The 13,604-nt window shown below is 43.1% G+C and overlaps 1 protein-coding gene across 2 annotated transcripts in view; it reads right to left on the reverse strand.

The window, feature by feature from the left end:
* LRP8 (LDL receptor related protein 8) overlaps window positions 1–13,604 on the reverse strand; it is a 310,709-nt gene that overhangs the window by 43,009 nt on the left and 254,096 nt on the right. For both annotated transcript variants that reach the window (XM_040360464.1, XM_040360463.1), the window contains 4 exons: window positions 11,954–12,076; window positions 7,812–7,937; window positions 5,346–5,465; window positions 2,197–2,322 (listed from right to left, as the gene is read on the reverse strand). In XM_040360464.1, the coding sequence (XP_040216398.1) occupies window positions 2,197–2,322; window positions 5,346–5,465; window positions 7,812–7,937; window positions 11,954–12,076 (495 nt within the window). The remainder of the gene's footprint in view (window positions 1–2,196; window positions 2,323–5,345; window positions 5,466–7,811; window positions 7,938–11,953; window positions 12,077–13,604) is intronic.

Consider the following 13,604-nt stretch of genomic DNA (forward strand, 5'->3'; position numbering starts at 1 on the left):
TACGAGAATCTGGGCCATGGTCTTGCTTTAAAAAACAAATCCACCCTAACACTAAAATCGCTACAGCTGCATGCATCCATGATCCAAGACTAACCTATCTAACCCTGCAAAGAAGAATTCGCTATACATAACTTCTGATCTGGTCTCCAGCAGGAGACAGCCAACAATTGCTGAGAAATTAATAGGAAGTGATGTCACCCATAGAGTAACTACGGGGCTTCCGTTGTCGGCTGCCTCCTCTGCACCCACCTCCACCGAGGAGCCGCCGCCAACAGCCCAGCCTGGAACCGGAGTGGCTTCAGAAAAGCTATGTATAGAGATTTCTTCCTTACAGGGCTAGATAGGTTAGTCTTAGATCATGGATGCAGCGATTTAAGTGTTAGGGTGGACTTACCCTTTAATTATTTTAACACTCATCCCAATTCTAGAATAGTGGGCAAAGCCATGCAAATAGTTAAATCAGCAGGGACTGTATGAATTTCCATCCATCTATGGGCAGGCAGGGTGGTTGTATGGAAGATTTGCTTTTGTACAATTGCCCTCTTGGATTTTTGCCGCACAATCTGCACTGCGGGCTTTAGCCGGCAACGCTAATCAGCGTTCTCTGACAGAAAGAAAGTCTCCCCGCTCACAGAATACAAAGTCACATTGAGAGGATTTTTTTTAGTTCAACCTGCTGGTTGCAGACATATGTAACATCTTTATATTGATGGGTTGTAGAGGCTTTAAGTGGGGTACAATAAGGGATTAAACCCAGTGCTGGATTTAAAAGGGAGGCAAAAAGGGGAAATTCCCCTGGGCCCCTCTGCTAGAGGGGGCCCCAGACTAACTTTACATAAAAATGTTATTATAAATGTAGTTTTATTATTTAGAAAAATTAAAGTGTGCGAGTGTCAGGATACAGAGCAGTTAAGCCCGACTTCAGGAGGCAAAAAGGGACGCGAGCTTCCGGCAGATATTTTGCATTTCGACTTCTCATATTATTTTACTATTTGAGACGTTTGATTGAATATGACTGTCGTGGAATGTATTGCCTTGTTTACGAGAGTGGATGGGACAAGGGAAAAGTTTGAAAAATGTTGGAAAGTGCCAAGCAACAGCCCCGATCCTTTCATGAAAGCTGCAAATTTAAAATATTAAAACTTTTTAATTTTTTTTTAAATGACCATAACATGTGCGATAGGAAGTCAGGTAAATCTGTGGGTGTTGTCACAGACGGGACATACATTTCTGCCTTGTTTAGACAATACACCAATTGTTATTAGGCGTCGGCTGCAAAAATAGCCAGAAAAGGTCTAAGGGCGTTAAAAAACTTCAGCTGTTCAGAATGAGGCAATTAAGGCCTCTATAAGTAATCCAGAGGATTACCACTGAATTGCTGCATCCTGAGGCTTTCTGAGTGAAAGAGAGCAGTAGCTGAAAGTCTTCTGAGGAGGTGAGGAGGATTGATTTTTCTGTGTGATAAAAATCAAAGAGAGACTATTGTTTTACTGCTGTAGGACCAGCAGTGTCTGCCCAGCATTAGGCTGTGCTAGACTCCATAGATAGGTTCCTGTGTGGTGAAGATAGACGCCCCAAGTGGCCAGGGTTTATTTTATGTTTGATTTTGTTTATGCTGTTTGGATGCTTGCACTTGTTTCCAGCAAGATGGAAGAATAAACCAAAATCTTTGTTTTCAACCGTCTTCGACTGCCTGTCTGTATAAATTCAGTGTGTAGTGAACCCATCCAAATTGTCACACACCCCGCTACCGAGCTAACCCCTTACACATGTTAACGCCACTCAACACATATGAGCAGTGGCAAATGGGTGGGCTTTACTGCACACATGAGTCGCTTGGCGGTCAAGGTTACTGTGTCCCCATTAGGGAGATTCACCCTCTCTCTATTTGTCCTAGTAACTTATCAAAAAAATAAATAAGTGGTCACCAGAACAGGAATAGAGGGGGAACTAGTCCTGGTGACCCAGGATTTCAAACAAACACTTTGGAGGGATTTCCTCCCCCTTCTGGCTATAGGACAGAAAATAAAGACACCAAAGGCAAATAAACAGGGGTTATAACCCTCCCTTACTTATCCAAAATACAAAAAAAAGTTTGACTTTAAATGGGAGCAGTCACAAAACTTCTGTACATTATAGGTTCTCCCCTGTACATGTTGTAAAAAGAAATGGCATCCTGGTACCTAGCAGACTCACCGGCAGCTTTGCAGATTTTGGACACGCCGTCCATCTGGTATCCTTCATAACATTCACACTTAAAGTCCCCCTTGTAGTTTACACAGATCTGACTGCAGGCATCAGGGTTTTCACACTCATCAATATCTAAAAATCATAGAAATTATTCAGCTGCACATCAATAATCACAAATTACCATCACAGGGTGAGACTTAAAGTGTTACTAAACCCACAACAGTAAAATCAGTCTTGTATATGCAGTACAGCATGCTTGCTATACTCACTGTGGAACCTAAGGGGTTAATCCTCTGCATTGTGTAAAAAGGCTGTTTGATCCTGTCTCCTCTGATCCTCACCTTCTTCCACTGTCCCCAATCCCTCTCCTGATAGTACGGAACCTTTGGAGTCACTCTACACATGCTCAGTTTGGTGTGTATTGCTAGAGAGTTTTTTTCTTTTTTTTTTCAGGAGGGTGCTTTTGATCAGCACAGGGCCAATCAGCACTGTCCAGTCAGGGAACCTGCAGCCTCATAGGACAGTAAAGCCTGGATCACACTATTCAGGTTTTTTCCTTCAACCCAGCGGGTTGAAAAAAACTGTCAGCTCCGGTCGGAGCTGCTATACTAACTTGCGGCGGCGTATCGCAACTCCCCCGGCGGAATTCAAATTCCGCGGCTAGGGGGAGTGTAGTATTTAAATCAGGCGCGTCCCCGCGCCGATTTAAATGCGCATGCGTCGTCCGCAAATTTTCCCGGCGTGCATTGCTCCCAATGACGTCGCTAGGACGTCATTGGTTTCGGCGTGAACGTAAATTACGTCCATCCGTATTCACGACCGACTTGCGCAAACGATGTAAAAATTCGAAACTCGGCGCGGGAACGACGGCCATACTTAACATTGGATACGCCGCATATAGCAGGGGTAAGTATACGCCGGAAAAAGCCGAACGCAAACGGCGTAAAAAAAAAGCGACGGGCGTTCGTTTCTGAATCGGCAGATCTCCTCATTTGCATATTAGTCGCGTATACAAATGGAAGCGCCACCTAGCGGCCGGCGGGAGATTGCAGCCTAAGATCCGACGGTGTAAGTCACTTACACCTGTCAGATCTAAGGGAGATCTATGCGTAACTGATTCTTATGAATCAGTCGCATAGATCCGACCGTCGGATCTCAGAGATACGACGGCGTATCAGGAGATACGCCGTCGTATCTTGTTTCTGAATCCAGGCCAAGAGCTATTGTTGTAATGACTGAATTATTTCAATTACCTGCACTTAATATTCCATATAGAAGATATAATGGACATCTGCTGAACCTAACTTACATCAATTATCATTTATCTCTAGGCTAAAAGACAGCCGGAGTTCTCTGATCTACACTTGTCTTCTACTTCCATAGCTGTTAGTATGATAATAATATGTAAAAAAGACGTAAAACGAATTTGCCACTAGCAAATTTCATTAACTTTCATTTTCTTTTTGATTAACTGGACCATCATTAAAAAAAAGAAATAAAAAAATAGCACTTTGCCTATAGCAACCAATAAAGTGCTTCACATTTTCAAACCTGTATTGGAAAATGTCAGAATGGAACTTAAAATGGTTGTAAAGGTTTGTCTTTTATTTTCTAAATTGGTTCCTTTAAGCGAGTGCATTGTTGGTTCACTTACCTTTTCCTTCGATTTCCCTTCTAAATGTTTTTTTTCTTTGTTTGAATTTCTCACTTCCTGTTTCTCCTCAGTAAGCTTTCCACCATCATCCGAGCGGTGGAAAGTCATTTAGAACAGCTTACTGAACACCTTACTGAGGAGGAACAGGAAGTGAGAAATTCAGACAAAGAAAACAAAGAAAAAAAGGGAAATGGAAGGAAAAGGTAAGTGAACCAACAATGCACTAGCTTAAAGGAACCTATTTAGAAAATAAAAAACAAACCTTTACAACCCCTTTAAAGTGCAAGTTCATCTTTACCAGAACATCTATAAAAGGTGAACTTACACTGGACCTCCTCTCCTTCCCCCCCCCCGGTCCCGCGATCCCCCACTATGAGACACCGGGATGCCGCTTCACCGGTCCGGAGATTTGAAAAAAAAAAAATGATTATACCCCCCCATGCATTTTACACAACTAATAACATGTAATGGCTTTTAGAGCATCACCTGTGAAAAATGTTACATACTGTAGTTAGTCGCCATTTCTCAGGTGCAAGAAATTTTGACATGTTTGATATCCATTTACTTGATATAACATCATGTTCTATATTTTATCATAAAAAATGGGTATTGTACAGTGTTTATGTGCTTAGTGTATTTTTCTAGAATTTTTTTTTTTTTTTTTAAATGGCTGTGCAAACATTGCGTGACATAAAAAAAAAACTACCACCATTTTATCCTCCAGGGCCTTTGCTTTCTGAAAATATAATGTTTGGAGGCTCCAAGTAAATTTCTAGCAAAAAAAAAAAAATGATTTTAACATGTATGTGAAAATAAAAAATTGCCATGGTCAGCAAGTGGTTAAAAAGAAAATTAAAATCAAAGAAATGTCATTTTACTGCAAGGTCTGCTTTAATTCGGCTGCTGTGGACAACATTACCAATTTTTCCAGCTTTAAAATTTATAAGCAACTATATAATATTTTTTCTGACTTTAAAGCGGGGGTTCACCCTAAAAACTATTCTCGAACATTACATTGAGCTCACTCTCGACATTGACAGTATGCCGATTTTTTATTTTTGCAGTACATACCTCGTATAGCTATTTTCTTACCCGGCTTCCGGGTAGCGCCTCCTGCGGGAGTGGGCGTTCCTATGCAGCAGTTAGTGATTGACGTGATGACAAAAACTACCCCCCCCCCGTCGCATAAGGAGCGTCATGAGTTGCCGAAAGAAGCCGAACGTCGGTGCGCAGGCGCCGTATAGCGCCGACTCGCCGTTCGGCTTCTTTCGGCAACTTGTGACGCTCCTTATGCGACGGGGTGGGGGGGGATGGGGTAGTTTTTGTCATCAAGTCAATCACTAACTGCTGCATAGGAACACCCACTCCCGCGGGAGGCACTACCCGGAAGCCGGGTAAGAAAATGGCATACTGTCAATGTCGAGCGTGAGCTCAATGTAATGTTAGAAAATAGTTTTTAGGGTGAACCCCCGCTTTAAGAGCTGCATGTGTAACCCCTTACCTCCACAAGTCTTCTTGTCTATCAGTTTGTAGCCTGTTGGGCAATCACATTCGTGCCCCACCTTCAAATCTTTGCAGATGTGCGAACATCCTCCGTTGTTGATCAAGCATTCATTGACACCTAGAAGAAGGGCAGAGTTTAAGGTATATCTAAAGGCCAAAAAAAAAAAACATATTTAGGATCTCAATTATATGTCCCAAATATATACCTTACCTGTGTCTAAAGCTGGTCATTATTTAACTTGTTTTTTTATTTTTATCAGCCAGCAGGCTGAATGAATAAATAACGATTCCCCTATCCACACAAGCGAGGTGGATGGAAAAATCTTCCCCCGACATTGTATTCTGACAGTAGGACCCTTAGCTGTCAGTATACAACTGTGGCCAAAAGTTTTGAGAATGCCACCAATATTGCATACCCCCCTGACACAATGACTTTAGTCCATGTTGAAATCTGGTTTATTCTGTTATTTATTGTTTTTTTTCTTTATATAGTTTCATGAATCGTTTGACGAATTCGTATATCCCCTGATGAAGCTGCCAGGTGAAACATGTCTGGATAATATATGAATCTGAAACCTCCACTGTAATAATTATCCTGCGTGTATGACAACTCACGCTGCAAATTGCTGCATATCAATGAACAAATTGTCTTTGTCTTTATTACACTTTTAAATTTATACCTATTAAACTTCTGTTTAAAATGTTTCTAAATATATGATTCTCATTATTATTTGTAAAGCACCGTAAAAATCCCTTTGTCCTTCCCATTTGATCCATTTTACTTTTTGGAGGTAAGGTGCCAGTCCTTAGTCGGACACAATCATTATGAGCCACAAATATTTGTTTCCACAGAGTCTGCTGCTTCAGTTTTTATTATGGTAATTTGTTATGAAGAGTAATCAGATGAATTGCAATTAATTTCAAAGACCCTCTTTGCCATGAAATCTAACTTAATCCCATAAAAACATTTCCACTGCATCTGTAAAGAAGGCTTCAGGGCGCCCAAGAAAGTCCAGCAAGCGCCAGGACCGTCTCCTACAGTTGATTCAGCTGCAGGATCGGGGCACCACCAGTGCAGAGGTTGCTCAGGAATGGCAGCAGGTAGGTGTGAGGCATCGGCACGCACAGTGAGGAGACTTTTGGAGGATGGCCTGGTGTCAGGAAGGGCAGCAAAGAAGCCACTTCTCTCGAGGAAAAACATCAGGGATGGACTGATATTCTGCAAAAAGTACAGGGATTGGACTGCTGAGGACTGGGGTAAAGTCATTTTCTCCAATGAATTCCCTTTCCGATTGTTTGGGGCATCCAGAAAAAACCTTGTACGGAGAAGAAAAGGCGAGTCCTACCATGCTGGGGGAGGGTATTTATGAGACAGACGCCATTGGTCTGGGTTCTTTCTTCGAGTGTGGCACCCACCTTTAGGGTGACTGCATCACGGCGCCCCCGGCGAAATGGCCTACCAGGCCGGGGTGCGCGTGCCACGCGGTGTTCCTGGTTCCAGGACCATGTTGGTCCGGAACTTTTAAAGCTGTGGCAGGGCCCCAGTAATCGACTGGGTCCCCAATCCTGAGATGATCCCAAGCGAGATAGCTGTTCGGTGGGGAGTCCATCTGAGGAGAGCAAAGAGAGGCTGGTAATCCAATAGGGTCTCAACAATCAGCCAGGAATCAAGGGAACCAAATACTAAAAGGATGGACATTGGTCACCTGTCAGTCGGTCACCTGTAAACTACCTGAAGGAGATCCAGACCAAAGTCTTTTGAGGAGGATTACCTCCGCTACCTCAGTCCTAAGGAGGGTCTGTGGCAGAGACTTTTCCTCTAAGTTCCGAGTGATACTCTGGCTGCTAGGTCAGTGAGAGAAGCCTATCCAGGTACGCTATACCCACTCCGGCTGGAGTGGCGAAGAAGACCAAGTGTTGTTGGGAGCAGGACTGTTTCCCTATTGTTAAGCCTGAATCTGCTATTTCTCCTTTTACTTCAACTCTTCTATCACCACAAAGTTTTATTGTTTTAACCCGGCTGTGGGCATTGATAGGTGGCACTCGTGGGCACTGGCAGGTGGCACTGACAGGGGGTACTGTCCCTTACACATAAGCCGGCAAACAGCTTTTTTTTTCTCCTTGCGCTGTCAGCGTGAGGAGAAAAAAAAAACTATTACCAAGCTTTTGTTTACATCACGTGATCAGCTGTCATTGGCCGACAGCCGATCACGTGTTAAGGGGTCGGGTACTTGGATCTGTGATCCCCCGAGTCTCAGTGCAGGGGAGCGTACCGAGGGGAGAATGTCTACGGATGTCCTCCTGGCAGTTGGGGTCCGCGCTGTGGCCGTCATTCAGCTATAGCACGGACCCCTAGTGGTTAAAGGTACACAGGAAAGCGTTTTCCACAATCCAGACCCGCTTCCCTGGAAACACTTTGTCTTTATTATAACAATTACATACTATGACTGGGCGCTTCTCTTACCGCATTCGTTTAGGGGCTCATCAGACCAGTCCCGGCAGTCTTGACGAGAATCGCACACTTTACGGACGTCAATGCATTCTCCACTCTTACATTGAAAAGTTCCATCTACGTCACAGGGAGCTTCCGCTGGAAGGCAAACACCACAAGACAGGAGTTTAGAACGGTTTTCCAGTAGATTAAAGCGGTATTAACCCAAAACCAAATTTTCTTTATACTGCAGCTCATCAATTTATAGCTATGTTGACTGCATACGTTTTCTTTTTTTTTGTGGTCTTTCCTTTATTTTCACCTGATGTTCTGGCCAGCAAGTCTGTTTTTCAAAAGAACTTGCAGATGCAGCAGTTAGGCTGGATTCACACTTATGTACTTTTTTGTGCATTTTGCAGATTTGCACTACAGTCTATTGAACCTGGTTTCGTATGGAACAAGTTCTGTAGTGCAGATCTGCAAAAATGCAAAAAGCACTTAAAAATGCATAGATGTGAACCAGGCCCAATACATTCAGCTGTGCATCAAGGACTGCCACTCCTCTAAAAAGCAATCTACACCTGGATCTTTTTTCGGAGGTTTATGCTGGGGGGCGGGGTGATGTTGCTGCCTCTCCTCCTGGTTTAGCCTTTTAAATGCACATCTTGGTAGTCGGGTGCACTGCACATGGTTGCGGTGCAGTTACAGGACGGCCCCATAGACAGGCATTATTTGAGCTTTGTGGGAGCAACACTCGCCAAAAGCAACGTGCGGTTTAATTCTTGCCGTAGCATGTGTACAACCGCTAGAGCGGCCGCAGGTCCCCTTTCAGGTATGTGGTCGAGGGACAATAAAACTGCAGCTCAACAGCCTGGTTTTACTGCACCCCAGCCGCACATGTGAATGAAGCCTAAAAGTGAGAGCAAGGATTGCCAGTTGGTTACCGCACCCCTCTTATGACTCCAAACGGCTCCATTGTTCTGTGTCTGGCTATTGTGTACATTGATTGCCCCCTGGGGCTTCTGTCTCATTACACATAGCAGTCCTCCTATTCAAGCTATCGGACTGTTGTGAGTTTTGATATGAAGAAATGATAATATATTCAATATTATCCAGCAAAAATATGAAAAGGCCATTAGGTCTCAAATCTGATCATAACGATTACATATGAAAGTCATTCAGTCGGTGAAGAAGAAACATTTGACTCAGATGACCAAGTTCCCAATACATTAGCTATTTTTATGACTTTTTACAAACTTGGATGAGGGTCTGAACAATGAAGCTCTTCTCACAGAACAATGAAATGGTTTTCTCACCAAACAAAATGTTTAAACTGGCTTCAAGTGACTAGGTATGGCCATTGTGGAGTAGTTTCTTACCAAACAAGAACGTTGACTTTAGCCATACTAACACAATGAACCATGTGGACCAGCGAAGAGTCTAAGGAGAGGATATTTACACAGCTGAGCTATTAAACTATCCTCATTAATGTCCAAGCTCCAACATATATGATACAAGTCAGATATTTTAAAATACACACATTATTAAAAGAAAATATATCGACATGAAATAAGTAATGTTTAGATAATCGATTAATTAGGACCAAGGGAAACAGATCCATTAGGTTAGAGCTTTGTTCTAAGAAAGAATTATATGAGAAATTTGTTTTATAAATAGAAGTGTTTTAAATAAGCTACCATAATCGACATTATGAAAGATATCACATTGTGAAAAATGTATAAAAATATGAACTAACTTGTAACACATATCCATCAAGCACATATCAAAATAAGTCAGGTAAACACCTTAATAATTATTGTGCATTTGATTGAGAGATGTAACCTATGCATTGATTGCAAAGACTGTTTTGTGGAAAAACATTTATTATGGAATATATGAACATATTGTATCGAAATCAACAGTATACTAATTGTATTTTATATAATATAAAGATACCAGAGTCATACATAGAGGTATATATATATATATATATATATATATATGGATAGATATATGTCGATAGTCTAAACCTAAAATATAGATATCCAACGTATAGATTATCTCACAATAAAGGTGAGACACCTAGTGGCTGGAAGTAATATTACTCAAAGGTTCTCCAAGCCCAGAGAACAAGTCACTTATTAAGTTGTCGGCCAACAGAAACCAAACACATCTTGACAGGAACGCCCATATGTGCCACAGGCCTATGATTTAAGGACAGCTGTCAGAGGGGCAGAACTGGGTAGGATCTTGATAGTCCTATTGTTTTAATCAATATAAAAAGGGAAACCCATGAGATAGAAAGGATCCAACCTAAGATCTAAAAAGCTTAATCTTGAGCTCAATGGGAGGATGAGAAGAGGACCCCATCAATAGGAGCGCCCCATGAGAGCACGCTTGCACTATGCATGAAGACTGCAACGATTTTAGCTCTGGTCACTTGCCAATAGGAAATAGCCATTCTTGGAATTGGTAACTATGTCATTTTTGATTTTATCTCAAATATATTGTTGTTCCCTAGAAATGTTGAAATATTGAATATCCTGTAGTTCTGGTTTGTTCTCATATCAATAACTTGTCACTTTTGCTTAAGAGTCCAATTTTATTATATTTTTATTTTTACATAGTTTCAATTTTATTGACAAAACTAACGTCCAATATATTTCACATTATTTGATCTTTTACTTACCTGCAGTAAAGTAACGATTAGACGTGTGAAATAGACGTTTTTGTTTCATTGTCATTCACATAAAAGTTATCTTGAGAACCTACCATGACACAGATCAAAGGTATTGCATGCCCATTTTGGGGGTATTTTATTGATTTTCAAGTCGTTAATGTAACGCAACTGGTATTTTAATTTCATGTAAATATTCATAATTGGTCTACCAATAAATTAGCTATTTTGTATGATCATACGTCTCCGTGAATAAGTTTCATATTATAGACTATGGCATATAGATTGTCTTGTATTTAAAAGCATCTTCGTTACAAAAGAATTCAAAGTAAATTACTGTGCGGGTAAATATGACCTTAAAAAAGCACAACAGGACCAATCCCTGCTGAACCCATTTTCAAGTCCTCATTTGCATTGGTAAGAGGACCTGAAGGAGAACTACATGTACTTTACAATTGACCAATGGGAAAGCGGTTGTTGGGGGCGAGATGTTCCAAATTCTGTATAAAAGTGTGTTGTGTGCTTCCAATAAAAGTCTTCCTGTTTGAACTTGCATACAGCCCGCCTGGTGTTTTTTCTAATGGATTCCGAACAGCACATAGCTGTAGTTCGGATCCCGGAGCCTTGGATGACCGAACCACCAGACGTTGCGATCTGCAAGCTGACTCAATAGTAGCAGAGGAGTGTCGGGGGAGCGGAAGCGAGCAAGCGAGCAAGGGTCTCGTTACACTTGCCTCCTCTGTGCAAGGGTTTTGCACAGAGCAGCCTCGATCCTCCTCTTCTGTGGTCCCCCCCGCGGCGCTTCTGGCTCCTTCCTGAGTGCCCCCTCGGAGACCCACATTCCATGGGGGCACGCTCCCGAGTCCTGCCGCTGCATCCATTGGCACAGACAGCAGGACTCGTCCCCGCCCCCCAGCTCACTGGATTTGCTTGACAGCAGCGGGAGCTAATGGCTCCTGCTGCTATCAATCTATCCAATGAGGACCCAAGACAGCGTCAGGAGCTGCTGTGCTCGTTCACATCGCTGGAACGATCAGATACACGCAAGACAAAGGGGGGTCTGGGGGGGTGTTGCAGTACAAAAGGTGTACTGAGGTTTCACAACCCCTTTTAAATTTATTAAATCAAATAATTATTTAATTATTTTAAAGTAAAATCTAGCAGCGCTATACGTGATACTTTAAAAATCTCATATTTAAAAAAGCAGCTAATTTTATATCTGCCAGCGTGATTTCTAGTATGTTCATTGGTATATTTTATTGACTGTATGTTGGTGGTATTAATCAATGTATGAATAATGCAAAGACATAAAAATAGCAATCAGCTCATCAATTTATAAGCAGCATCAGGCGCACATATCGGAAGGGACGTTCTGCACTTGTAATGAGTTTCCCCTCCTATGATCACCTCTTTACTGTTCAGTGCTCACTAATGACAATCAACCCAACTCTGATACATCACTACATAAAATACCCCAGTGTTATTATCAGGGGCTCACCAGTCCTGCACCCGGTCTCATCGCTGCCATCTGAACAGTCTCGGACTCCATTGCATTGATACATTCCATGGACACAAGTACCATCCCCACACTGGAACTGATCGGGACGACAGGTCACAACAGCTGCAAGAAGAATACATGTGAAACTTTATTCAGCTCCGATAAAAGGAAATTCCGGGGTGCAATGCCAGTTTTGCCTCACATCATCTTTTATGTCTAATGAAAAAGTGGTTTGACAGTAACAAAAGTCATACAATAGTAACTAGAAGGCTTACTGTGTGTGTATTTGCTTTTCAGGAAGTGTATAAATCACTCACCTAGAACAGGGGTCTCCAAACTTTCTACACCAAGGGCCAGTTTTCTGGGGGGGGTCCAGACTATGGCCAGACTGAGCGTGGAAAACGTCAGTGGGAGTAAATAATGCCTCATCATTGGTTTTAGTGGGATAGTGCCCCATTGATGGTATCAGTGGGAGTAATGGTGCCCCATTATTGGCATCAGTGGGAGTAACGGTGCCCCATTATTGGCATCAGTGGGAGTAACAGTGCCCCATTATTGGCATCAGTGGGAGTAACGGTGCCCCATTATTGGCATCAGTGGGAGTAACGGTGCCCCATTATTGGCATCAGTGGGAGTAATGGTGCCCCATTATTGGCATCAGTGGGAGGAATTGTGCCCCATTATTGGCATCAGTGGGAGGAATGGTGGCCCATTATTGGCATCAGTGGGAGGAATAGTGGCCCACTGTGGGTATCAGTGGGAGGAATAGTGGCCCACTGTGGGTATCAGTGGGAGGAATAGTGGCCCACTGTGGGTATCAGTGGGAGGAATAGTGGCCCACTGTGGGTATCAGTGGGAGGAATAGTGGCCCACTGTGGGTATCAGTGGGAGGAATAGTGGCCCACTGTGGGTATCAGTGGGAGGAATAGTGGCCCACTGTGGGTATCAGTGGGAGGAATAGTGGCCCACTGTGGGTATCAGTGGGAGGAATAGTGGCCCACTGTGGGTATCAGTGGGAGGAATAGTGGCCCACTGTGGGTATCAGTGGGAGGAATAGTGGCCCACTGTGGGTATCAGTGGGAGGAATAGTGGCCCACTGTGGGTATCAGTGGGAGGAATAGTGGCCCACTGTGGGAATCAGTTGGAGGAATAGTGGCCCACTGTGGGAATCAGTTGGAGGAATAGTGGCCCACTGTGGGAATCAGTTGGAGGAATAGTGGCCCACTGTGGGTATCAGTGGGAGGAATAGTGCCCCATTGTGGGTATCAGTGGGAGGAATATGAATCGCGCCCCATTATTGGTATCAGTGGGAGAAATGGTGCCCGTTATTTGCATCAGTGGAACTTAATGCCCATTGTGGGCATCAGTGGGAGTAACAGTGCCCCATTATTGGTATCAGTGGGAGGAATAGCACCCCATCATTGGCGTCTATGAGTGAGTGAGTGAAAAACGTATATAGCGCAACACATGCGAACTGAATCGCCTCTGGGCGCTGTTTCCATTCCCTGGGTAAAAACCCCTTGACCTCAGAAGAGATGGGTTTTAATCTTTCTCCTGAAGGCCAAGTGGTCTGACTCCAGTCGGATGGGGGTTGGTAGTGCATTCCACAGGCGAGGTCCCTGGACTGCAAATCTTCGATCTCCTTTGGACT

This window comes from Rana temporaria, chromosome 7, assembly GCF_905171775.1.
Source record: "Rana temporaria chromosome 7, aRanTem1.1, whole genome shotgun sequence".
Lineage (NCBI taxonomy): Eukaryota > Metazoa > Chordata > Amphibia > Anura > Ranidae > Rana > Rana temporaria.